The sequence below is a fragment of the Simochromis diagramma genome, unplaced genomic scaffold (assembly GCF_900408965.1).
Source record: "Simochromis diagramma unplaced genomic scaffold, fSimDia1.1 OVJJ01000344.1, whole genome shotgun sequence".
Classification (NCBI taxonomy): domain Eukaryota; kingdom Metazoa; phylum Chordata; class Actinopteri; order Cichliformes; family Cichlidae; genus Simochromis; species Simochromis diagramma.
Window position 1 is genome coordinate 9,857,314 of NW_024387375.1, and position 27,321 is coordinate 9,884,634.

General features: G+C 40.4%; 1 protein-coding gene across 1 annotated transcript; it reads left to right on the plus strand.

Moving 5' to 3' along the window:
- The first annotated feature begins 365 nt into the window (after nucleotides 1-365).
- Nucleotides 366-27,170, plus strand: cwf19l2 (CWF19 like cell cycle control factor 2). The gene is made up of 19 exons (XM_040009142.1): nucleotides 366-492; nucleotides 3,513-3,623; nucleotides 4,324-4,449; nucleotides 4,781-4,894; nucleotides 5,253-5,372; nucleotides 5,972-6,065; nucleotides 8,686-8,801; nucleotides 9,574-10,126; nucleotides 13,913-14,117; nucleotides 15,361-15,478; nucleotides 16,719-16,820; nucleotides 19,970-20,098; nucleotides 20,604-20,741; nucleotides 25,397-25,609; nucleotides 25,836-25,952; nucleotides 26,103-26,258; nucleotides 26,367-26,447; nucleotides 26,615-26,716; nucleotides 26,841-27,170. The coding sequence occupies exons 1-19, from the start codon at nucleotides 400-402 to the stop codon at nucleotides 26,979-26,981; spliced, it is 2,829 nt and encodes a 942-aa protein (XP_039865076.1). The 5' UTR covers nucleotides 366-399; the 3' UTR covers nucleotides 26,982-27,170.
- Nucleotides 27,171-27,321: the final 151 nt, after the last annotated feature.

Sequence of the window (27,321 nt, forward strand, 5' to 3'; positions counted from 1 at the left end):
AACAAGAAGCAAATAAATCTGCAGCAACTGTGTGATGATAACATGTCAATATAGGTCAAAATCTGGAGAATATTTCCAGCACCTAGCTGAATGACTGTGGATTGTAAATACAGTCTGTATTTATGATTATATTACTATCTTCATTGTAGACACTAAAATCACATTCTGTTGAAGTGAATTAAATTGTCATTGTAAATGTAAATGTTAACTGTCAGGTGAAACATTGTGCCAAATTATAAGTGTCCATATATAATGAAATAGGATAAGGGGAAAAAATGAGTCGAAAACATTGGACGACAAAATTACTGCCGTCTTTTTGAACTACAATAACCACAAAACGATAGTAGTCGTAAACCTCAACGCTTTACGACACTTTACAAAAACATTGACGGCGCTGTTATGGCGGCGTACGGACTCAGTTTTGAGAGTACAAGTAGCATCGATGAAAGGAAAGAAAAGAAACGACAGGCACGACAAGAGGCGCTAGAGAAGGTACGAAATGTCAGCTTCCGAAACAATATCTCTCTGTTTAAATCTAAATTTGTTTAATTGCCATCATTTTTGGTTTAAATCATACGCGTTTTGTTCAAAGGAAAGCTAGCAAGCTAAGTAGGCTAACACCCACAGTCATGTTAACTCTTAGTGTGGGTGTTTTGTGACACAGCAGCGTCTTTTCAGGGAATTATCCTCACTTGTTATATAAACCGGCACCTTTGTGTCGTTTTTGGTCCCCATTTCTATGTTGGAAAGCTAACAGGACTTGTGTATCTTCACAATAACCCGATGACATTTGTGTATCTGAACAGGCAGATCCTGTCAGGCTCGTAGAGAGAAGGCAAACACTGAATGAGGCAGATAGCAGACATGTGTTTAACAGATGATATATGCCACAGTGTCAGCTACTCGCGCTGCCCGTTTTAAAGATTAGGACGGCCTCGTTGTTATAATCACATATATACACAATTTGGGCGTTATCTTTTTGCCGTGCAGCTTTGTTTACACTGTTAGCAGATGGAGGTACTCCCACAGAGTGCACCTGATGATGTTTCCAGGAGATGAGCCACACTATCTGCTTTGCTCACACGTAATTGAGGTGGCTAAAGCAAAGAGTGCCACCTGATTTATTGTACTGAGTTTAAAGTGGAATAGAAATGATTAATCAATGTCACACATGTAAACATAAACTGAAAGGCCGTTTAATGTTTAAATATTTGACAACCTCAGCCCTCATCTCCTGTGTAATAAGCAAAACAAAGAGAACCACGTCTCTGTTTGGGGACTGCCTTTTCGATATTGAGCTGTCAAATTCTAATAATTTTTAATGTCAGCTTTTCGGTTTCTGGCCACCGCATCAGGCTAGCTCTGCATCTTCCTGAACTGGTATTATACTCACCAGACATTTTTTTTTTTTTTTTTTTTTTAGATATAGGTGATTAATACCGGGTTAGATCCCCTTCTGTCTTTAGATCTGTCCTAATTTTTTGTAAATAAGATTCAACAAGGTCTTGGAAACTTTGCTCAGATTTTGGTCCTTATTGACGTGATAGCAACCAGTGTTGGTCAAGTTACTTGAAAAAAGTAATCAGTAACTAATTACTGATTACTTCCCCAAAAAAGTAATCCCGTTACTTTACTGATTACTTATTTTCAAAAGTAATTAATTACTTAGTTACTTTTTAAAAGCACAATTTACAACCTGAATAGGTGATAAAGCGATAGATCTGTCAACCCAATTCTACTTTTTCTGCATAATCCATCATACAAAATGTAATCAAATGGAAAAGTCTCTTTTTTTTTAAACTTGTTTTATCCGTTTTAATCTTTTAACTTTATGCATCAAGCAAAAATTAAATTATATGCACCATTCTCTGACTTGAAGAAATTAGTTTAACATTTAAACCTATTTTCTGCACATTCCAGCACATAAAATAAAATATTTTTTGTGTTTGCACTCAGTCTTTCAAATAGATGCAAGTAAAACACAGCAGAAAATAAATAAAATCAAAGACTCAGCGGTCCTGTTGCTCTATTTTCACCTGTAAGGCCGGAGTGGGGTAGGCGGAGGTGTGCTCTGGTGCAGGTGTGGCGCAGCTGTCAATGGAAGAATCCGCGAGTTTCTCTGTGAATTTCCCATTACGTCGTTGTGCACTCGGTGCTTGCTTGGAAGTTTAGGGGGTTTTTTTCGGTGTAAAAAGAAGTTTTCTTCCCACGCACAACAGACACTAATGTTTTTGTCACTTTTTATGGAATCAAACTCAAAGTAAGGTCAGTACTTCCATGCTTTAAACGCTCATACTCTCTCCCGCACTCGATATATGATCCATTGTTGATCTGCACACAGCTGTTGTCACGAACGTCGCACTCGCTTACGTCACTGTCGTGAGACATTCTCGCAAAAAAAATCACGGTTTCAGTAACGCAGCGTTCCTACGGGAAAGTAACGGTAATCTAATTACCGTTTTTGCAATAGTAATCCCTTACTTTCCTTGTTACTTGAAAAAAGTAATCAGATTACAGTAACGCGTAACGCGTTACTGCCCATCTCTGATAGCAACACACATGAATTGAGATCTGGTGGCTGAGGAGGGCATCGGAGTACACTGAACTCATTGACGTGTTAATATTTTTTATTTGTAACATGGTATTTTATCCAGCTGGAAGCAGCCTTCTTAAGATGGACACACTGTGGTCACAAAGGGATAAAAAACACATGCAGTGATATGCAGTTAAACTGTGGCATTTAAACATTGCTAATTTGTTATGAAGGAGCCCAAAGTGTGCCAAGAAAATATTCCCCACACAATTACACAACCACCAGCTGCCTGAACTGGTGATACAAGGCAGGATGGATCTATGCTTCCATGTTGTTTCCACCAAATTCTTACCATATTCTCTTCTGTTATGGCAAGAATCAAGACTCAGCAGATCAGGAAACAGTTTACAAACTTCTGATGTCCAATTTTGGTGAGCTTGTGAACTGCAGCCTCAGTTTCTTGTTTTTAGTTAGAGTGACACCCAGTGTGCTCTTCTGCCACTGTAGCCTCAAGGTTCAATGTGTTGTGGCTTCAGAAATGCTCTTTTGCATACCTTGGTTGTAACGTGTGGTTATTTGACTTACTCTTCCTATCAGCAGTCTGGTCATTCTCCTCTCACCTTTGACCCCTGACGAGGTCTTTTCTCCCAGAGACCTGTTGCTCATTTTATATTTTCTCTTTATTTGAACTTTCAATGTAAACCTTAAAGACAGTTGCACGGGAATCCCTGTAAATCAGCAGTTTCTGAAATATTCAGACCAACCTGGACAGAACCGAGAATCATTCCAGGTTCAAAGTCACTTAAATCATCTTTCTTCCTCATTCTCATGCTCTATCGCTGTCATGTGATTGGCTTAATAGGTATCTGTGTTAATGAGCAGTTGAACTGGTGTACCTAATAAAGTGTCCAATAAATATATGTCACAATGCAAATGCTAGTAAAAATTTTGAAGTGTTTATTTCCATTTTGTCATCCAGGCTAAGCAGCAGTATGACAAAGAACAGAGGAGGAAGGAGCTGAAAAGGCAGAGAGGGGAGGACACTTGGATGCTCCCTGAGGTCAACGAGAGGCTGCAGCAGATAGAAGACGTAAGATGGAACATTTATACTCGTGCAGACAGTGCCTTTAGGTAGTTGCACGAACCATCCTTACTGCGTTTGCTCAAATATGACTGGGCTCGTAAAAATATGTATTTTTAAGACTTATATTACAGATTTAACACTTATATTACACATTTAAAAAAACTTTTATTATTTCCTTGAAGTAATGGCTGCTGGTACACTGGGGAAATCTTTGCAGTAAAATCATTTCTTAAGTTTTACAGTAGGTTTGTGTAATTGATTTGTGTGCACTTTTCTGTGTTGGAGCAGTTTACGTCATGAAATAATTAAATAGGTAAATATGTTTTTAAATACAATTAATCAGTACATTTGATTAATTATGATTTGATAAATAATTTATTTTCTATTGAAGGTGTAATTAATGACACATTTTATACAATTATTTATCTATTTTCAATTTTGGTTAATTAATTAGACGATTTATTATTTCATAGTGTATTTATTTAGTTCTTTATTCATTTCATTTTGGAAATGGATGTCGATCACTGTTGGAGACATATTCCTGTGTTTGTTCTTTATTGGAGAACTTTAACCTGGGGAAAAGCACATGTGCATATCTTTTATGATTGAGAGATGATTCTGTGGACATTTTTGACAAATTATGGTTATCTAACAAACTTAAGGTGAAGTTAAGAGAAAATAATCATTCCCTCTGCATCTGCTGCAGGAGGGTTCTGTCAAAAGCAAAAAGAAGAAAGAGAAGAAATCAAAAAAGAAGAAAGAGAAGAAGAAGAAGGCCAAGAAAGAGAAGAAGGCGGCAGAAACAGGAGATGGCTCAAGTGACAGCTCACAGGTAGATTAGAGTCATTTACTGCAGGATTCCTTTAAGCGTGGCCTCAAGTCAAATCCTGAAGATTTATTCTCGATTTAAAGCTGATATCTGATATATGAGCAATCCTTGAGCTTTGCAGTTGAAGATTTCATATTGTGACATTTCTGAATGATCAAAGCATGTTTATTTTGTTATAAAGTGACATCCCTGTCAAGTGGCAATGCTATTGATTGAGAAGACTGCAGCTCTTGTCACTCTTTGATTGATTTTTTTTTTTTTTATTGCTTCCCTTCTTTGTTATCATTTCCTGTCTTATTCTCTTTTCCTTTTATTTCCTCTGACTCTGTGTCAGGACTCTGAAGATGAGTGGGTTGAGCTTCAGCCTCAGACACAGACTAAAGCCTGGCAAGTTCCCAGTGAGTCCAAACCTTCAGAGAGCGACGTCAGCCCAACACAGAATGTCCAGGTCACTTCCTCAACAAGTCTTTCTTTTACTAAATAATTATTAGACTCAGAAAGTAATTTTTCAAGGTATTTTTAATTGTAGAATCAGGTTTCCTGAATGATAATGACCTTTCCTTTTTCATTTTTCATTATAAGAGGCGATGCTGTCGATAGAGATATGAAAGCATTTACACGTGCACACAAGTTTTGTTTGCTTTTAAACCGTACATACTCATTAATTACTTCCGTAAAGTAGCAAATTTGAAAATGTTTTTGGAGTTTTTCACTTCTTTGTTTGCTGTATATGAGAGGAAACGTGTTATGTGTTAAGTTGTGTATTTTCCTTGTTTAACTCTCCACCGTCTTTCTTCACCCCGCAGAGAGATGAATGGATGACTTTTGACTTCCTGGCAATGAAGACTACATCCACTGCTGATAGAAGGGCTGAGAAAGAACGTCAGAAAGAGGAAGAGAGAGCCAAGGCTCAGGCCATTGAACAGGTTTGTGTGTGTTGTTTTTTTTTTCCCCACTTAGTTTCTGGCTGCAGAGTGACACTACCCAAATGCATCGCATCATAATAATCTTTTCAGCATACCATGCAAGAAGAGCAGTTTCTGAATCATCAAATTAAAACGAACCTTCTAGTATTTGCTTGCTTTGTCATAACTACTGGGAGCTGGGTCGTGTGATGAGTGTAGCTTTCTTTATAACTGCAAAATATTCACAGCAGAGTCTCTCACAGGTTGAGCATTAACTGTTGGTGGTGCGTGGCATAGCTACAGTTTAATGTACATATCACATTAATTGTTTTAAGGGTGTAACAGAAAACCTACAGCGAATTATGAGAACTGCTCAGCACAGCACGTCCTTGGATTCCTAACAGGATGACAGTCAAGTAAGAAGTAGCTTTGATGAACTGCTGTTAAGAAAGTTAAAGAGATCGTTTATGTCCAAATTGTTTCTCTGCAGCTTGGGTCGAACCTCTCACCCAAACAGTGTGAGTGAGACGTTCGTTTGTCACCGCTTACTGTTTTTGTGCTCCTGTTGGATTATTTAAATTAATATAAGATGTTCTTTTGTGTGTGTTTATAATTCTTAGGCTGGTTTGCACAAATTAGAGCTAAACCCATACTGGAAAGATGGAGGAACTGGACTGCCCCCAGAGGAGATGACTGATTCTGCAGCAAAAAAAGGTAACATACTAGACTCTATTGAGAGTTTTCCAGTTTTATGATTGCGAAATGTAAACTATTCTTTGAGGATTTTTGTCTCATCTCCTCAGAATATAATTTGATTCTTAATTGTATTTGTTTGTTTCACTTTATCATCAGCGAACATGAATATCCATTAGTTATATTGGTTTAGATTGAAGTGCAGAGCAGCTTATACACTGTACATAATTTAGAGTAACCTAACACTGAAAATAGTGTGCTACTCAGATGTTCCACCTGTTTGTCCCGTTTTCTGTCTTCTCTTGCTCATGTGACCTTGATTGTCATGTTTTCTCTTCCATCCTTCTCCCTTCTGCTGGGCTTCAGCTCAAGTAAATGAGACATTTGACAAATCCGTGGTTTACTATACTGCCCATTCGCTCAAATTGGTATTTGAAATGTTGGCTTTAAAATAAGTCCCTTAAATGTACATTGATTTTAAAACTGGGCCTACTTAATAGTGTTGTCTTTGAGGTTATATCACACTTTTTTCCTGTGTTTTCTCAGCTTCTCTTTTTATGTACTTTAAGGACCTTTGTTCATGTTGGCTTGGAAGTTGAGTTCCATATTTAATTCTCATCCTTTGAAGCAACTATCTTGATTTAGGAAAGATCTTTTACATACTGTTTTCGAGTATTGTAAATAAACGTACTAAATGATTTGTAAAATACTATGCGGGGGCTTTAACATCTTCCCTTCCTGCATGCCTTTTAATTGATGGATATTTTATTTGGATACTCTTACAATCTGAGGCCTCAGAGGAACATTCCTACTATTACAAACAGTGACCCTCTCAACCCCACATTTATATTTCTCCCTGAAACTGCCCGCATTGAAAAAGACTGATTTCTTTGAGCCACAGTCCTACTCAAGGGAGTTTCTGTAAGTTTGCATTGTTTTTTGGGAGGTTTTTTTTTTAATTAGCCAGAGACTTTGCTGGTGTTCTGAATGTGCAGAAGAAGGTAGAATAAGATAAAAAGAAAATAATAAAAAGCATGTTTGTAGACAGAAAACAAAATTGGCCGTGTGACAGGAGAGGAAGAGAAAAGCAAGGCTTCTGAGTCGGGGATTTGGGAAAAGAAAGTGAGAGAGCTGCGTTAAGCTGACAAGCAAATTCAGATATGTACGCACGTGTCTGTTATCTCTATACCATAAGTGAAGCTCCCCTTGAGAGCTTGCATACCATCTTGTAAACTTGAATTGAGAGCAAAGCAAAATAGGATGAAACAAAAACAAATACATGGAGTATTCATGTTTAATTCAAATTTAGTGTGGTTGAGGAATGCTGTTCACCTCATTTCTCCACACTTTTTTAAAAGAGATAGACAGACAGAAAAAAGACTGCAGTCTTATATTTGTACAGCTACTTTAAGGACAACAGAGTTTTAGCTTTTTGCTCTCCTCTCTTCAGCTTTGAAGCAGATATTTAAGCAGTGGCGTGCTCCCAAACACAAAGAAATAAAATGCTCATTGCCGACCTTGACCAGAGAGACATTTGGCTTTGGTCGGTGCATTCGTCATGTCGTATTGCTCTGGGAAGTTGGAAGGAACATTAACTTCCCATAGATTTGAAAAATGTGTTTATCTAGTTTTTTCCCACCTCCCTAATCCTGACCTTGGGTTCTTCTCTATTACTCTTCTTCTTTTTGCCTCAGCCTGGCTTTCTTATTTTGTTCACTCGCTTTTTGTGGATTTTTTTTTCTTTGTACCTGGGATTAGGTGTTTGTTTTTGGTTTTGTTTTCTTTTGTTTCTATGATGGTGTGTGCAAAAAGTCCACTAGTGAAAGGTCACCTGGATCTACTGTAGAGTTTAATGTAGATAATGCTAATTAATATCTGGGACAGTGTTGTCAAACATAAGGCCTGGGCGCTAGAACCAGCCCAGCAAATACTCCAAATCGGCCCATCTTAAGAAAATGTGAAGGTGTGCATAGATTTGTAACTTCTAAATGAAATTTATATTTTACAGTTTTTCCTGTTTCCTTTTTTTGTAGTTTAGCATCTGTACCCCACCACAGTGATGTTAAAATTCACAATCAAGATATGATTGAACTGCTTAAAATGAATTGGACAGACTAGCTTACTTTTAAATATCAGGATTATTTTTGGAGGAAAATCCTTTGCACCCACCCAGTGACCATGTGAAGTCTAGACCCCGTAGGCTTCACCAAACGTGTGTTTCCACCCTTGAGATGCTCCGCCTGTTCTTTACTGCAGTCACCTTCAGCTGCTGCTTGTTTGTGTCATTTTTGTAGCATTTTGCATCAGCTCCAAATCTTTCATCTGTGTAATTTGCCATGAAACAAAGAGGGTAGAAGCCTCGCCATGAAACTGCTGTCAGTTATTTGTCCTAATGATTCTGAGCCTTTGAAAATGTGGGGACTGTGTATAAAAATGACTGCAGTTCCAAAACCGATTTGTAAAATTTTGTAAAACCCTTTGAATTAAAGCAGAGAGCCTGCACTTAAATCACAGCCTTGGTTGTTTGATTTAATTTTGCCTCTGGCATACAGAGGCAAAATGTAAAAAAAAATATGTTTATTAAAATAAATGTGTTATTCAAAAACCTAACTGTATGTGTTTTCCCTGTGTATGCCTGCAGGCCCAGTAGTGAATGATGGTGGTCTGAGCTGGCTGAGGAAAAGCTACCAGAGGATGAAGGAGCAGGCAGAGAGGGAACAGCGCAGCCTCAGTGATGTGGTGGCTGAGAGATACGGAGTGAGAATTGACTCTTGCTGCTCTCACACATTCGCACACATACATGTGCACGTAACGGATGATGACGCTGCATAACAATTGAGATTTGGACATAAAAACATCGACTGACGTTCACGTTTATCTTAGTAAGAAAGGCTTAACTGTCAAAGCATATGCACTTAGAAGACGAGGATTTATGCACACATATTCCCTCACTACTGTGGGAGGAAAGAGACACCTTGCACACCTTGTTCTATTATTAATCTGTGTCTTTGCTGTTTGACATCACACACACACACACACACACACAGTGCCTGGTGTCCTTTATGTCACTTTCAGCAGTTTCAGCGTTTGTGCATCTATTTATCAGCGCAGAAAAAATTCACTGTCAGAACATTGTGTGAATAGAGCGTGTGTGTTTTTCTGTGTGCATGACTTCTGTTTCCTTTGTCAAAACTTTGTCAGCAGCGCAGCTCTTGTTTCTTATAGTAACGCACCTGACTTTCAGCTTAGTCAGGCAGCCAGAAAGCTGCTGCTTTTTTTTGCCTGATTCATGTTGAACTGCAGTAAAAATACCTTCAGAGTCACCTGCATCTGAGGCCAGCAAAATCTTTACACATCAGAGTAGCCTGCTGGAAATTATACACCAGATACATTATGCATTCACTCTATTGTTTCCTGCCACTTTTTGTTTTATGTGCCTTAGGTCCAGAGTAAAGTTCAGGTATGTGATCTGAAAATCTGAACTGAGAACATTTGCCTTGTGGTGTTTTGTATTTCTGTCCTTTTATAGTCAATGGAAGAATTTCAGCAGAGACTTGATGAGGCTGAAGAAGCTATGTACGACCAGAAGAGAAGAGAAGGAGATGGCACAAGCAGAGGCGGGTGGAGGAAAGGAGAAGAGGAGTACAGGGAGAGGTGGAAGAGAAAGGATGAGGACGGGGAAGACAGAGATCGGTGGAGAAAAAATGAAAAGGACAAGGAATCGTCATCGGAAAGCCGAGAAAGATACCGCGGTGGAAGGGGAGGGGAGAGGGAAGGGTATAGAGGAAGAGAGGAGGAGCGAGGTCGAGATGGAGACAGGTATAGAGAAAATGAAAAGGATAGAGGAAGAAACAGGAACAGGAATAGAGACAGAGAAGGAGAGAGGGACAGGGATAGAGGACGAGGCAGAGATGCAGGCAGAGAGAAAGATGGGGATAGGTGTAGGGATGGAGAAAGAGAAAAAGGTAGGACCGATGCAGCAGCATCATCTTCTGGGCAAAGCTGGAATCAACGCTCCCTCACGCTTGGATCATTGCAAGGCCGCTTCCTCAAACCCTCAGAAGATGATGACAGTGGTGAAAGTGAGTTTGCGTCAAGACCTTTTCTTATATGTACAAAGAAGCATCAATATATTAATCCCATTTAGGGAACATTTGCTACATAATGCTACAGTCATTATAGGAAAAAACAGCAATTGGAGATCATGACATGGCCATAAGAATTGTGACCATGCACTATTAATTTGTGATCTTATTCACTTTGCTTTGAAGACGGTGAACATGTCTGCGACCACTCGCAGTCAGCTGATGTTTACAAAGCAACTTTAGTGCATCAAGATGGCGTTAAAACTGTGATAAGACAGTCTGCTGTCAGTTTACAAGGTAGACGGTGAAAAAAAATGCAAATCTGTTGGCATCTACAAACAGAAATTCACATGCAGAGTCCAGCCAGAATTGAAATTCAGAAATTCCTCCACAAATACTGATGTAGTTGCTGTAGAATCACATTTAACCACAAAATTGCATATATGGTGTATAAATATGGAATATAAATCCCATATAAATATGGGATTATAACCAGAGTCATACAGTTGGCACCCATTTGAGTCAAGTCACCTCTTGCAAAGAGACGTATTGCAGATCTGCAGACCTTCGCTGAGAGTGATTGCAGTCAGTCTGAGTCGGACCGCGATTATTTCGGAGGCAGGTTTCCTCCCACCAGGCAACCTATACAATCAAAAGTGATCGCCAGAGGCTGAGGGTGCTGCCTCTGAGTGACCACTTGGCCATTATAACTGCTTGCGATCGGTCACTTGACGATGCAATCACTGGGTAATCAATTTTTGTTTTTTGGTTGGTTTTTTTCCCTTTTAGTTCCTCCTTAGTCAGAAGGAGGTGGCCGTCTTATTTTTAATCCTGTGTGAGAAAACACCAAAACACCTTAACGTTGCTCCTTTCAATGTGGATAAGCAGCAGCTCCACTCTAAACCCCCTTCTGAATGAGTGAACTCCTCCTCCTATGCTAAAGTCCATCCACCCTTCGACGAAAGCTCATTTTCCACACTTGTATCTGTGATCTCATTCTTTCGCCTTTAAAAATTAACAATAATAATGTCAATAAAAATGTCAGCCCAAGATTAACAAATTTATGAAGTTTCTCAGCAACAATGCTTCATCTGGCGGCACATGGCTACATAACATTTAGAATAGAATAGAATAGAATAGAATTCAACTTTATTGTCATTGCACATGCACAGGGCAACGAAATGCAGTTTGCATCCATCCAGAAGTGCTTTAGTGATATAGATATATTACAATATATATTAGCAATAATATAGATATGTGAGTATATTACAGAAATGGGTCTATTATGGTATGTTATAATGTACACGGTATGAAGTATGTTGTGAATATTCTATAACTATAAGTATGTACAGGCTGTAGTGAGTACAAGCTATGTACAGGCTATGAACAGGATATAAATATGAAAAACTATACAGAATATGAAATAAATAACTTTACAGAATCTGAGATATACAGCTATACAGAAATGGGAACTATGCAAGTTGTAAACAGTTGTAGGATTAAAGATTATCGAATGTACAGAATGATTATTACACAGAGCTATACAGTAGTGCAGTTAAGATAAGTGAGGGTGTAGATAGTTTCTACAGAGGCTATATAAAGTGCTGGTGGTTGTGAGTGGTGGTTCAGTCCATGTTATTATTGTGTGTTTGAGGGTACAGTTGTCCATTGTGGGTGTGTGTATGTTCAGTCCATGAGTTTAACGTGGGTCAGATGTCAGGAGGCAGAGTTCAGGAGTCTGACAGCTGTGGGGAAGAAGCTGTTCCGGTACCTGGTGGTCTTAGTCCGGAGGCTCCTGTAGCGCCTCCCAGAGGGCAGGAGGGTGAAGAGTCCATGCGATGGGTGACTGGGGTCTCTGATGATTTTCCCAGCCCTTTTCAGACACCGCTTCCTGTAGATGTCTTTTATGGCAGGAAGTGGTGCTCCGGCGATGCGCTGGGCAGTTTTCACGACCCTCTGCAACGCCTTCCGGTCCGAGGCAGAGCAGTTCCCGTACCAGACTGTTATACAGTTGGTCAGGATGCTCTCGATGGTGCAGCGATAGAAGTTCACCAGGATGTCTGAGGACAGGTGGTTCTTCCTCAGAGTCCTCAAGAAGAAGAGGCGCTGGTGAGCCTTCTTGACCAGCTTGGAGCAGTTGGTCGTCCAGGTGAGATCCTCGGAGATGTGGACTCCCAGGAACTTGAAGCTGCTCACACGCTCCACAGCCGTCCCCTTAATGTGGATGGGTGGATGTGGGTCAGCATTCCTCCTGTAGTCCACGATGAGCTCCTTGGTCTTCTCGGTGTTAAGCAGCAGGTTGTTTCTGTCGCACCACTCAGCCAGACGATCCACCTCCTCCCTGTAGGCAGCCTCATCGTTGTCACTGATGAGGCCAATCACTGTGGTGTCATCTGCAAACTTAATGATGGTGTTGGAACCATCAGCAGGTCTGCAGTCGTGGGTGAAGAGGGAGTAGAGGAAAGGGCTCATCACACAGCCTTGTGGTACACCGGTGTTCATTGTGATGGTAGATGAGCAGCGGTTATCCAGCCGGACATGTTGGGGGCGGTTGGTCAGGAAGTCCAGTAACCATTTGCAGATGAGGGAACTGATGCCCAGGTCTGTCAGTTTTCCTGATGAGTTGTGAGGGGTGGATTGTATTGAATGCTGAACTGAAGTCTATAAACAGCATTCTGGCGTAGGTGTTGTTGTTGTCCAGGTGTGAGAGGACAGAGTGCATTGCGATGGAGACTGCATCCTCTGTGCTCCTGTTCTGGCGGTATGCGAATTGGTGGGGGTCCAGGGTGGGGGGAAGACAGGATTTGAAGTGTGCTAGGACCAGTCGCTCTAAGCACTTAGTGATGATGGGGGTGAGTGCTACTGGGCGGTAATCATTGAGGCAAGATGGGTTGGAATTTTTGGGTATCGGGACGATGGAGGTGGATTTGAAGCAGGCCGGTACCACAGCGTGGGCCAAGGACAGATTGAATATGTCTGTGAGCACTCCTGCAAGCTCCCCAGAACACGCTCTGAGAACACGCCCGGGGATGCCATCAGGGCCTGCAGCCTTGTGGACATTGATCCTGCTCAGCACCGCTCCTACATCGGTGGGGGAGAGAGTCAGAGGTTGGTGGTCTGGCGTCATGTCTGCTTTGGTTGTGGTTGTGGGGTTCCCTCGCTCAAAACGAGCATAAAAGTTGTTGAGCTCGTTGAGGAAGGAGACATCAGAGGATGCGGGGGAGGGTTTGGTGGTCCTGTAGTCTGTGATGGTCTGGAGTCCTTGCCACATGCGTCGGGGGTTGGAGTTGGAGAAGTGTTCTTCTACCTTCTTTTTGTAATGGTGTTTGGCTTTTTTGATGCCCTTCTTTAGATTAGCCCTGGCTGTACTGTAGGCGTGTGCATCTCCTGACCTAAAGGCGGTGTTGCGGGCCTTCAGGAGGAGACGAACATCCCGGTTCATCCAAGGCTTCTGGTTGGGGTACATGGTGATCCGTTTCTGGGTGGTGACACTGTCTGTGGTTTTGGAGATGTAATCCAGTACAGATGAGGCGTACTGGTCCAGGTCTGTGTGGGTGAACATATTCCAGTCTGTGTTTTTAAATCTGTCCTGGAGCACTGCGTCTGTCCCCTCTGGCCACACTTTAATAGGACACTACTATTTACCATCATTGGGCATCAGTTACAATGATTGCAATTAGTCTGCGACTGGTACGTTCGGTACCGACTAGTGACAGAAGAGACGATTAGTCATCTTGTCAACTATTTGTGCACGTCCCTAATCTTTAGTTCCTTCCTCTCCAGCTCCTCAGCGTCTTCCTCCTCCTGCACGACCATCCAGAGGGTTCCTGAAACCCAGCTCTGATGATGAAGACTCCAGCAGAGCTCCAGCCTGGAAGAAGAGCAGCAGTCCTGCCTGTGAATCTGACACCTCTGATAAACCACAACAGGAAAACAAGAGAGATGCTGAGAAGACTGTAACTGCTCCTCAACCTGCTGCACCACCAAGGTTTAAAGCTTTTTTTAAATTATTTTAATGCCTAAAAACCAAAACTTTCTATGATGTTAAACTGCATAAAGCTGCAATAGGCATAATAACTGATTTATAAACATTCTCATATTTTCCTCTCCTACATGCTAGCTTACCTAATAATATCTTAACCACTGTTGCATATGAACAGACAGATGGAAATAAGCTCTAAGCTTAGCCAGTTGTCTTTTATCTATGCTGTTTTTTGATTGTTTGTTTTTTTGCTGTATCTAAAACTGTAAATGGCCCCTGCAGCGGAGTTTCTGTCACAATGCTGTTTGCTCCATGTTTCTGGTGTCGGACATCAGTCACTTTGTGAAAGCATTTGTTATCAGCTCCTTCACACAGCGTTTCCCAGTAGTCAGACTGATGCAGTTTAGCTAATTCCACCATGCCCCCTGCAAGTCTTCTTTTTTAAAAAAAAAAAGAATTTCCGTCTCTCTTATTTGCCTCTGTATTATACATACGTACATACTAATCTCAGACAAAACCTTTTTAGAACAGGGTTTGCAGCATAACCTTGCGTTTCTAACACCGAAATGTTTAATTTATTTTGCAATTTGTGAGACACACATTATGAAGAATTTAAAAATAACTGCAGTAACTTCAAGTCCAACATGGTCCTTTGTTGTAGGCCAGATGTTGGAGTATCAGTGCTATGTAAAGGCTTCACAGTTGTTCTGTTTTGCCTCATTAAGCTGAGTTGTTTGGGTAAAACGGCACTCAGAACCCCTGCAGCATGAAATGAGTCTACAGTGTGGCAGCAGCATGAAATGATGCTGTGAGAAGTGTAATAGCCTAGAACGACGCTTCCCAGGCTGCAGAGCTAATCCTTCAAGGCAAGGATGTAATGATCTCTGGAGGGCTCAAAGACTCAAATGATTCATAACACATAAACACAGAAGCAAACAACTATATGGTTAAAATTAAAACCTTCACAAATACGTTTCCAATTAGAAGATAAAGCCTCTTATCAGGGTGGCATCATTGTGTCTTTGAAAGCGGCCGTTCGGAAGGCGGAGTACGGAAAAGTCTAAAGGAAAAGAGGAAAACAGTTCAAGTGAATTTTTATTTTTTAAACTTAATGGAAAATTTAATTTTGCAGGTTTCTATTTAGAGTTATGAATTTGACATATAGTAAATCGGTGACATGTTTTAAATTTTCCTTTTCACCTCTTTGTTTTAGTGCACCCTTCAGTCTCTCCTCTGTGTGTTTACCTAGGGCTGAGAGCGAAGGCGAGGAAGAAGAAGAGGAGGAGGAAGAGGTTCCACTGTTGTCAGAGGAGGAGCTGAACAAACTAGGGTCCAAGCTAATAAAGGCAGAGATCATGGGCAATACGGTGAGGCAGTTATTTATTACTGCTGACCTTCTGTCAACCTGTTTTAACTGGGGCATTAATTTCCTCCAAAGCAGCAAAATATGTTGAACTGCACTGCATTCAGGAGGGCCCAAGACTAGACCTGTTACTCCTTCACATCAAAAGGACCCAGTTGAGGTGGACACCACCTGGGTGAGGTGTTTCAGTCCAACTGGGAGAACGAGGGGAAGCACTGGGGAGAACGTGACTCACGGCTGGCCTGGGAATGTCTTCCTAGAACAGCTGGAGAACGATGTCTGTTAGAGCTTAGAGACTTCTTAGACTGCTGCCTCAACACCTGGACCTGGATTAGTGGCAGCAGATGGATCGATGGATACAGAAACGCCTTTAGAACTGACTTGTTCTAAAAGACATACCTCAGTCTAGTTACCTGTATGCTACAAACATCATTCATAACGGAACATTGTCCGGTTTAATGCAACCTCCCGTTTTGACACAGAGTTGAAAAATCCTCTGGTTTTGTGGCAATTTAGTATTCAGTTTGATTGATCGCGTGTATAGTACAATAGTCTCAGATGATCAACAGCATATAAACACACATGGATATGACTACATGAATAAGTCAGAATTTGTTGATGTAAAAAAACCTCTAAAGTTCATATTTGTTGTGAAATCCAGAGTTAAGTTGTTCAGCTTTGTGGGAGAGTTGATATTGATTTGCCTTTCCTCGGCACATATGCTTCAACTCTCATCTTTGCATGGATTTAACAGCACATCAGGGGATCTGTTAATTTATAGCATTCATTGATCCGCGCACTCGAGCCTTCCTCTGTCTGTTTTCCTGTGTCGATTCTAAGAGTGCTATGGGATTTCTTCTGGTGCGTGTCAGAGCTGCCTGTTACAGTGTTACCATCCTGGCCGTAATCACCTCCCTACATGATAAAGCAATCAAACTATGTCTATGTTTGCACACCTGTGTTCCATAAGTGCAGTTCACAGTCACACACTTGGCTTTAATGAAGGTATCAGTGCACTACACTCACCTCCCACTTTATTAGGAAATCTTACTAAACTGTGGGGACTTCCTTCTCTTGTTTATACTCACCTGATCAGGTCTGAAAGGATCTTTGATTGGTCAAAGTCTCCTGTCTTGGGAAAGTTTTCTCTAAAGCTTTAAACTTAATGTTATATATGAACATTGTGTTCTTTGTGTTATAACTAAATTTCTGTTTTTGTGTGTGTGTGTCTGTGTGTGATTTAGGCCGTCATTGAGAAGCTGAAATCACAACTGGAAGCAGCTCATAAAGCCAAAGAGAAACATGCTGCCAGGAAGAAGCTACAAGAAGCAGCCAAATCAAACCAGGTCTGTAGATACTTTACAAAGTCACCATCTAACTTTATCTAACTAGTTATTGAAAAGGGAGACAGAATATTAAAAACACCTCTCAATAACACAAGATGACCATGAAGCTGTGCGGTTGGTTACTGGGTTGTTCTCAATGCGGTTTGCTTTTCGTTCGAAAAGCCGTGTAGCATTCCTAAATGACACAAAGATGGTCGAACAAGACAGAGAACAAAACATTTTTATTTTTCACAAAAAGGAAAACGTGTTTTTGTACGTTTCTTTATTCCCAGCTTTAGAAACTGTCCCTAAAGACACCTTCCACATCACAGAAGTCTGACCATGTCAGCTTCACATCCGAGTCACTCAATTTTTGTGTTACGACAGCAGCCTTAGTGGGTCAGACCTAAAAACATTTACGTATCACTTTTAGTGTGACATAAGTCTAATCCACATCTATTAATGCATAGATATGTATAAGATTATGACCTCCAAGGGAATGGAGGAACTCCCACCTCCCCACCCCACCCCCCTAAAAAAAAAAAACATCCAGAAATTTTGTTTTGAAATCTGCAAGACTATGCAGACAGGCTTTGCAGAAACTAAAGGAAGCGTTAGAAGCAGGAATGAGCCATGCAGCTGTGGAAAGATGCAAAGGAGGCTCAGAATGACTTCCTTAGATAAGTTTTGAGCCGGATGTCTGTTTTTAGCAGCATTCTCACATATTTATATCCAGCACCCAATGTTGCACACTCACCGTGGCTTTCTCACTTGTTAGCATATCTAAATGAAAGCATGAAGAACAACAATGTAGCAGTGACCTGTTTCTAAATGATAGAATAACAGCATTTTAGCAAAAGTGATAAGGCCAGCACCGTTACACATCCTGTATCTGAAAGGGTGAAAGGGCTTATATATATATATATATATATATATATATATATATATATATATATATATATATATATATATATATATATATATATATATATACAGGACTAAACGTGTCCTGTGTATATAACACACACACACACCTTCAGATGTAAGTGAACTCTGCTGTCATGGGGGACTGCTTGTAAAAAGAATTTATTTGTTTGAAGTCGTGTTTCTGTTCAGCTCTTACGTCGCGCTGTCTGGAAACTGCTCCTGTTCAGCCGCTTCACCAGATTCCTAATGAGACACAAATGTCTTGTAGTGTGCTGACGCACTCTCCTATCAGAGGTCAGGATAAGTGTGCATGATGTATGTATGTGTATATGTTTGAAATAAGAGAACACCAGTGGGGCCAAGTGAAAGGGGCCGGATGCATGTGCTACCATGTCTGTGTCCATAGCGCAGACAATTCAGTCCTCTAACGTCAGGGCACTGCTTCTTCTCTACTTACTGTCTTACTAATGTCTTTTCTGGCTTCACACGCAGCTGGATACCCAGACAAATGGTTGCATATTTCTTAGATGAGCAGACGCTCAACAACTTTATAAAGACATGAAAAACAGTGTGATTATTCCTATAATCTGTAGATCGTTATTTGTAGGTTAGGCCAGATTTATCCCCAAGAAAGGCTTCCCTGTCCAAATGAAAGGACTAGAATGAAATACCTGGTAAGGGTTCAGGGAAAATGTAATAATTCTTAGGTTTTAGTGCACTTATCAGCCGAGAGGTACTTCAGCACTGTAAAGATGAAGTGGTGTTGATTTGCACTCATTTGAGATCCTTCCAGTTTGTGTTGTTATAGAAGGCAGTTGGCTTCTTTTCAGTGTTCAGTGTTTTGACTCTTGTTGAATGTCTGGCTTGTATTTAGTGTTTTTTTTGCAATGTGTGGAGACTTAAGGCCGTACTATAGTGACTAACGTGGAGGAAATATTCTCTTCTATAGGGCTGTGCGATATGACCAAAGTCTCATATCCCGATATAAGAATTCTATCGTCCGATAACGATATAAATCACAAAAATTTTACATTTTCTGTACATTCTGAGAATCTCGTGCAGCTCGACTTGCGTGAAGTGTTCCCAGCTGGGCCTCGTACCTGGAGTCGAGTGTTTTAACCGAAGCATGAAACTATACATTTTTAGACATAAGTTGTAACGGCCGCCGTTTTCTTTGTGAGTATTTATTACACGGCGTGCTGCGGGGAAAAGCCGGTTCTAACGTTTGAGTCTAAGGTTTATTTTTTTAGCACCTGGCGGCTCTTTTTTGCTTCTCATCCATAAATACTCTGCATACTCTTTTACGTGATTAAGTTTATTTTGAAAAGTCTCAACAGGATCTTGAGCTTTATTGTGAAAGGTTTATGTGGAAGATAAACAAGCGGACATGCGATGGTTTTACCGTCGTTGTTGCTAACGACAATGCATAAAAACAGGCGCTTGTCCGTCAGTAGTGTGGTTATATTAAATATAAGAGAAAGAGAGAACTTTAAGAAATTAATATAGCCACCACAGTGACCATCAAAACGATGAAAAAATATTGCGTGAACAGTAATGTATTTAATAAAGTATCTGTATTTTGTGTGCCTCTGTTGATAAAATGATACAATATCGCCATGTATCCCCACCCTGACCACCCAGTTTTCATTTTCATGTGGCGTCCTCTCATCTTCTTTGTTCTTCTTTCCCGTCTGCCTGTCAAAACTTTAAAACTTTAATTAAACTGCAGTTACACACGTCTTTCCTTCTGTATTGATCGAATCAAACTGATAACTCTCACCAAAGCAAAGTAAAGATTAGGAGAGTATACGTAAAATATGGAGATGTTAGTCCTGTGTTTTATTCAGAATGATATGAAAGCTTAAGTCCAGCCCTTTCAAGCCATTTAAAATTTCACTGCAAGTAAGATGTATTTTTTATTCTGAAGGAGCCCAGATTATTAGTTGAAACTCAGCTGCTTCCTCTGTCTCGACAGCCTGTGAAATCTGACAGATCCACTAACATTAAATCCATCCTCCTCCTATGCAGTGATCTGAGTGATGAGACTGAAAACGTCACCTTGCTAGTACATTTCAAACAGTTTTTCTTTTTTAAAATATCATCAAAACTTGTTTTTAAAATGACCTTTCTTGTTACAGTTTGTGGTTGTTGAATGGTTAAAGGTTGAGCGCCTGCACAGATATAATTTTGTGTATTTACAGAATTAAATAGACCTTAAAATTTACCCACTTGATTTGTTTCAGGCCTCAGACGGGACCAGTGAAGACCGGGAAATCCTGCTGTTCAGAACAGATGAGTCAGGTCGGGCCTGGCCTGTCAGTGCCCCATCTGGACCTCAGGAACCGCATGGAGGACGGCGAAAGAAGAAACCGGTAAGGAAAGAAAAATTATGTAATGCAAGAAATTAGATAAATAATCTATTCGTTGTATCAGCTTGCCAACGCTTGGAGAAAAAAAAAAGAAAAAAAAAGACTGAGAGGGTCCTGGGCACTGATGCAACAGAGGTGTTGAGAGATGGGGAGCTAATAAGAGGCTTGTATCCAGCTATTTGACTTCTTTTTTTGTGATATTCATCGTGTGTGAAAAGACAACAAGCACCTGCCTCTGAGCTGAAACTTGTATACAAGAATCAAAGCCCTCAGTTTATGGTCATTATAAATTTATAGAGCAGTCTAGTCTCCTTTATTCTTCCTGATTCTTTTTTTCTGTCCACTGTCTCGCACCTCCTGTCAAATATATGATTTCAGATGTTTTGAATAGACTTTAATCTTCTGGGAGTGCTTATTTTAAACATCACACCCAATTTCCAGTGATTTCAAAAAAATCTTGTCTCTCTTTGCTTCTTTTTCATACTTCTGTCTTTCTGTCTCGTTTCAGATCGAGACGCATGTTGACGGTGAGCGTGTCCGTTACTTCCAAGATGATGACAATGTCGGTCTAAAGGAGATGGTGAGAAGGGAGAAGATGAGCTCTGCACAGGATCAGAATGCCCTTTACTCTCGTATGGCTGCCAAGGTAAGAAGACATTTCACCATAATCGTGCAATAGCTTTATTTAACTTCTGAAATGCTTATTTATTTACAATATAAATCGTATAATCTCTTTTCTAATGACGACAAACACAAGATCTTTTTTTTTAGTGTTTAGGTTTGAACACAAGCCGACTAACACAAAGAAAAGCTAAAAATCAGCCCAAAGAGACTTCGAAGCGATCGCTACTGCTGTTGTACTGTAGAACCATTTGTAGGGAAAAATGGAGGCTACAATGCTAAAAGCCTGATCAGGTTCAGGCTGTGAGGATGGGGTTGGCATGCACTCAGGCTTAACATTGCTCTGGATACCTTGTTAACTTTGTGTTAGCATGTTGTTTGTGCAGATGCTTTCAAAGACCGTATGTTGTGTTAGCAGTATAATGCAATTTTTTCCTGTCCTGGATGCAGATTGCGCTTTACCGTTTCACTCTTGTCCTTCTACGCAATTAAAAATAAAGGTAATGTCCATTTCCCCACTCCTCAGAACTTGTATATTTCCACCATTTTCTACAAACTCACATCAGCTGATTGTAGTATCAACTGATCAGGGCGCACATCTGGTAATGTGCAGTGCAGTGTAAAAATAGCAGCCACTGCATCTCCAAAAGACTGGAAACTTTGACATTGGAGCTTTGTTCTGCAGTGCGTAATATTCATGTCAGTGTCTTCTCGACATTGTATTTGCTTTGTTACTCAGGACAGCAAAAAATTAGTTGATTAAAAAATAAATGAAAACCTCAACCAGGTTTTTATCTCTGCAGGACCAATGAGGCGCATCTTTTACACCTTTTCTTTGTTTTGTTTTTAATTTAAATTTCCTCATGTTTGCGAACAAACAGGGCTCCTGTCCACAGTCTTGAAACAACAGCTAAGCAGTGTGCTGTATCCCTGCCACTATATTATTTTATATTTTATCTAGGAAACAGAAATAAAGGAGGCAAAAGTAGGTTTTTATATTAATTAAGGACATAGTGGATCCAAACAAACAAAAGCCGGTTTCAATCTTGGGAGCTGGTCTTGAGTCACATTGTAGTGGATACATGGAAAAGATCTCTGGTTCGAGTTAAGTTAAGGAGCAGATACAAACCCATCGGGGGTCACAAGGCGGTGTGCTGCCAGAGCTGGTCTCAAACCTGGATAAATGGCAGGTTTGCATCAGGAGGTGAATCTGCTGCAAAATCTGTGCCAGTCCGACTGCTCTGGCTACTCCCTTTGGAAATAAAGGGAGTAGTTGAAAGCTGCTTCTTTGAGTCTGAGTTCTTTGAGTTCAGACATGCTGTCAGGGATGGGTTTTGTTCTTCTCCCATTTCAGACTGGGTTCATACACTGAAAAAATGTAAGCAATCAATGAACCTTGACAAATGCAGGGCATATTGATTTTGGTCAGCTTATATCCCTGGCAGCAGGTAAGATCAGCAACACACAAACTTGAAGATAGTGGACACAAAATATGGCAAAACTAACTATGTATGCATGTTAATGTGAAAGATTACCCCCCTTTTTTTCTGTCACACTTCTCTGAGGAAAACGGCAGCGTTTAAAATTTGCACCGTCACATCAGTGTTTGGTTCGATGTCATTATTGGTTTCCCTCCACTACTAGCTGTCTCTGTGAGACTCTCTCAGCCACTGTGTGGTTGAAATAGACACACAGCAGAAGATGAGTTCTGACAGGTTGTGGTGCGTGTGTCAGTCTATCAGCAGCTTTGCAGCCCGCACTTTATCATGAGCCAAGACACATTTTCCTCTTTCCTCCTCATTTTTTTAGCTGTTTGCTTCTTCTCTTGGTGCAGGTTGGAAAATGATAAGAACCTGTGCAGAAGTCATAGAGTGTGTGTGTGTGTGTGTGTGTGTGTGTGTGTGTGAGAGAGAGAGAGCAAAGCGTTAATAAACAAAAGGATGGAGGAGTTGCTATGGAAATTTAAAAAAAACCCACACACTTAAGCTCTGTCCACATTTTTCCTCGTCTCTGCCTTTCTTACTCGTTTACGTTCTCTTGCTGTCTCAGTCACTCAGCCTCACTTATATATTCACTACACATATGTGTGTCTAAAATCTCACACGCACAGACACGTTCTGCACCTACAAAGAGTGACACTAAAAATACATCTACAGTTACCATGGCAGGGCTTCTATAAATACTGCTAATCACAGCTATAGATTGATGATTTACAAAGAGAAAGACAAACTCTCTATTCTCTCTTGATATCGCACTCTGCTTCCCTCTTCGGCCCTTCCTTCTTATCTTCTCTGCTTTATCTATAATTATCTGTCTAAGCCTTTTATCCGCTTGTCCGTGTTTTTCTCAGTTTTATTTAACTCTTCTCCGTCTTCCTCTCTTATCCCTCCAACTCTCACCAAGCCAGTCGTATGACTTCAAACGTGTTGGTTACATTTTCCAAAAAGCATAGGTGCTTGTTTGTAAATGTGGGTTTTTGTATGCAGATGGTACGGCTGAAATGGTCATCTCAGGCGGCCCATCTGGCTGCGTGTCTGTTCAGCCAACTGTTTGGTCCAGAGCACGATATCTCCCCAACTACTGAACAGCTGCTCACCACAGTGCCATCAAAATAACCCTGAATTTACCTTTGAGAGGCCTTTGTTGTGGTCCTGATATCTTTGATCGGGTGTCTTGAGGTAGATAGTTTTTCCTGATTTTGTTAATTGGAAAAAAAAATAAAAAAAATAAAAAAAATTAAAATTAAACAAGTCGCAAATTCGCTCAAATCAGATAGCTGTGTTTGGATCATCCTATTGTCCTCTTTTGAAGCATCAACTTTTAAGAGAATTGTATTATATTTTGTATACATTCATTTTGTTGTCTTTATTCTTTTTAAGCATAATTTAGGATGTTTGTAGTGCAGTAAAAATAACACATTTTGGGATCAGCTTAAACGAAAAGCAGATGTGAAATTTAAAAGTGAAATCAGAGGTCAAATGTGGCCTGATGTCTGGATGCAAACTATAATGTGATTTTTAGTACCCGTATTATTTCCTGAGTGTTGCCAATACAAACAAAGACAGCTGAATTTTAAGCACAGTTTTATAGATCAAAGATATTTTATGAAAGTTTGACCTCTTCTTCAAGGTCAAATAAGGTCAGAGTCAAAGTAATTTAATATTTAACATCCGCATATATCATGTGTTGTCAATACAAACAATGGCAGAACAAAACACAGTTTTAAATAGCAATGTATAGCATTATTATCACTTTGAGCTTCAGATCAATTTGTTGAACTTGAAGGAGAGGTCAGAGGTCAAATGTGAAACATTGTAAATCTTTATTTGGTACTTTCTGTACTGTTGACAATACACACCACACTTCATATTTATATGTTTTAAGGCTTTTTGTCCATTTTTGACCAATAAATCATTAAGTTGACCTTGAAGACGTTGATGGATGAAAGGCAAATTTTAAAGGATTGCTAACATGAATTCACTCCTCCACAGTTCAGTTAAAACTTTTCATGCTATCGGGCTTACAGACAGAAAGAATGACACACACACAAATGCCACCAAAACAGAACGTCCTTCATTGATGCAACAAATGACTAATTGTTTTATCTTGTATGTGAAAAAAATTTAATTGATTAACATTCCCACACAAAAAATGGCATGCTAGTTTATTTATTTATTTTCAACAATCACATATTTCATAATAAACAGTGATAGTAAAAAATAGTAAACAGTGACTGCAGTGCATGGGTATCCAAAAACAAAAGAAATGCAGCTTTGTGTGGCTCTAATGCTGTTTTATCAAGAACACACAACGTAGTTTTCTTTACCGTCACCGTGCATTTTAACATTTTTCTGGAATATCAGATATGTCGGTGTCTTGTGGCTACAGCAGCGTGCTGTATTCACGATGTATAATTTAAATTGCATCAGGAGTGCATCCGTAAATAAAACATCAGCGGTGATAGTGAGGACTGACAGCATGGTTTGGTTGATTTATTGCTATCGTATAATGCCTAATTAGTCTGTGTGAGAGTGCTCGTGATGGCATGTGTGCAGTAAAATAAAATTGTCTGCTCTTGGCTTAATGCGGTATGTGCTTTTGCACACTTCTATGCCCTCACACTCACTCCTACACACACACACACACACACACACACACACACACACACACACACACACACACACACACACACACACACACACACACACACACACACACACGCATTCCCACCCACACTAAAACTAATCCAATTTTCACTCTCACACACTCACTCCTACACAGCGTATCATGTACACACACACTTGAGCGACGCTTGACTCTCGCTCTCTCAAATACACACAGATTCCAACCTGTTGCTTGATCACCATGGTGACAAGACTCAGACGTAGAAACACTAGAGTCAGCGTCCTGACAAATACTGTTAATGCACAGAGAGTCGACACCTGCGTGCATTTAGTTGACACTACAGCAATGACTTAATTAATAAATAATGACAGTTTCTATCGCTTTACTGTTTTTAAAAATGTATGTTTTCTCTTTTTGTTTGAAAGTCTGAAACAGGAATTTCAAACTGCAAAATACACAAAAAACAACATCAGACACGAGAGAAAATGTATAGAGACGCCCCCCTCACCGTTTCTGTCTCCGTCTCTGTCTCTTTATCGCTCTCCTCTAATCTAGATGATGGGGAAGACGGACGGCGACAACTACACGCTGGACGACATGTTTGTGTCGAGCGCAGCGCAGCGGGAGGGTGAGGGGAGGGAGGAGGAGAGGATGAGGAACAAAGCCATCGGGGAGAGTAGGAGGCTGGCTGCCTCCATGGAGAAATGCCAGCACTGTTTCAGCAGCAAAGAGCTCCAGAAACACCTTATAGTGGCGATAGGAAGCAAGGTAAGCGCTGGTTAACGCAGGCTGTTATGGGACAAGTAAAAGGAATCTGTGCTGGCATACTTGGATCCTCAATCGTTCGAGTTGTCCATCAAGGTATAATTGGAAATATAGATGATAAAGGTGGGCTGTGATTACTTTTGGAATGTCGAGAAGGTTTAAACCTCATAGATTTATGCATGCTTTGCTAAATTTCATCTGTGTCTGTGTGTTGTGATCTTGTTCTTAGGTGTACCTAAGCCTGCCCGCAGGAGTGTCGATGACAGAGGGCCACTGTCTCATCTGTCCACTCCAGCATCACTGCTCTGCCACCGGCATGGATGAGGATATATGGTCAGAAATGCAGGTTAGCCCATCAGTGCTCGGAATACTGTTGCTCCAGGCTACAGGGACAACTTTTATCTGCATTTATAGAACAGTGGCAGAAATCATTGGAGCCAAATTGCTGCTATAAAGTGTAACTGAGCTCACCTCTGTGCCACTTTACTGCCCTCAGCTGTTCCGACGTACTTTGGTGCGGATGTTCGAGGCCCAGGAGCTGGACTGTGTGTTCATGGAAACGCACATGAATCCCCGCAGGAGACAGCACATGGTGTTAGAGTGTATCCCACTACCCAAAGAGCTGGGAGATATGGCACCTATCTATTTTAAGGTGTGTGGACCTCCTATCTCTCATCAGTCTAACTGAGTGTATTGGTTGCTTTGGGGTTTAAATAGCCTTTCTATTGTGGTTTTTAAAAAACAATCTGTGTTCTCTTAGAAAGCTATCATGGAGTGTGATGAGGAATGGGCCATGAACAAGAAGGTTGTCGACCTCTCTTCGAAAAGCATTCGGCAAGCTGTAGGTTAATTTTTACTCTGTGCCGTTAATTCATTCTTAATCTGGTTACTTAGTATTTCTCTCTGTTTTTGTTCTGCCCTCTGCCTTGTGTTGTTTTCTTTCTTCTTCTGCTCCTCTGTGTTCCTTTTGAAATGGTAATTTTCATTTTTATTTTATTGCCTTCCCAGGTTCCTCGGAGTCTGCCATACTTTGCCGTAGACTTTGGACTCCAGGGGGGCTTTGCTCATGTCATTGAAAACGAACAGAAGTTCCCTCATTACTTTGGCAAGGTCAGCGGGTGTTTTAAGACTCTTACACGTCATGCATCTCCTTGGGCTTTTTTCTTTCGTTTTTTTTTCTGGTTACAATACAGTAAAATTTCAGTACGAGTGACCTCTCTTTCTTCTATTACAGGAAGTTGTAGGAGGCATGCTGGACTTGGAGCCTCGGCGTTGGAGAAAGATGATTAAAGAAAATTTTGATGACCAGAGGAAGAAAGTGTTACAGTTTTCACAGTGGTGGAAACCACATGACTGCACCAAGACTCAGGGCTAGAAAAATTCTGTTTTATTGTTTTGTTGTACTTCTTACACAAACCACCATGTGCTTCCCAGTGCAGGGATCGCATTTGATGAACCTGGTGTAGAGTCCCAATTTGGAATTTAACATAAATGTGCTACTAGCAATGTTACCATGAGATAATTTTCACTGAAATAAAAATAAAAGGACAAATGAAGAAATGTGTTTTTGAAAAGTTTGTTTCAGTTACATATGTTTGCATAATAAATGCATTTTGTCACTACATATATGCAGTAGATAGTACGTGTAAAATGTTAAAATAACAGTTTTATGTGACCGTAATAGATCATTTCAAAACTTTTCCCACCTTTAATGT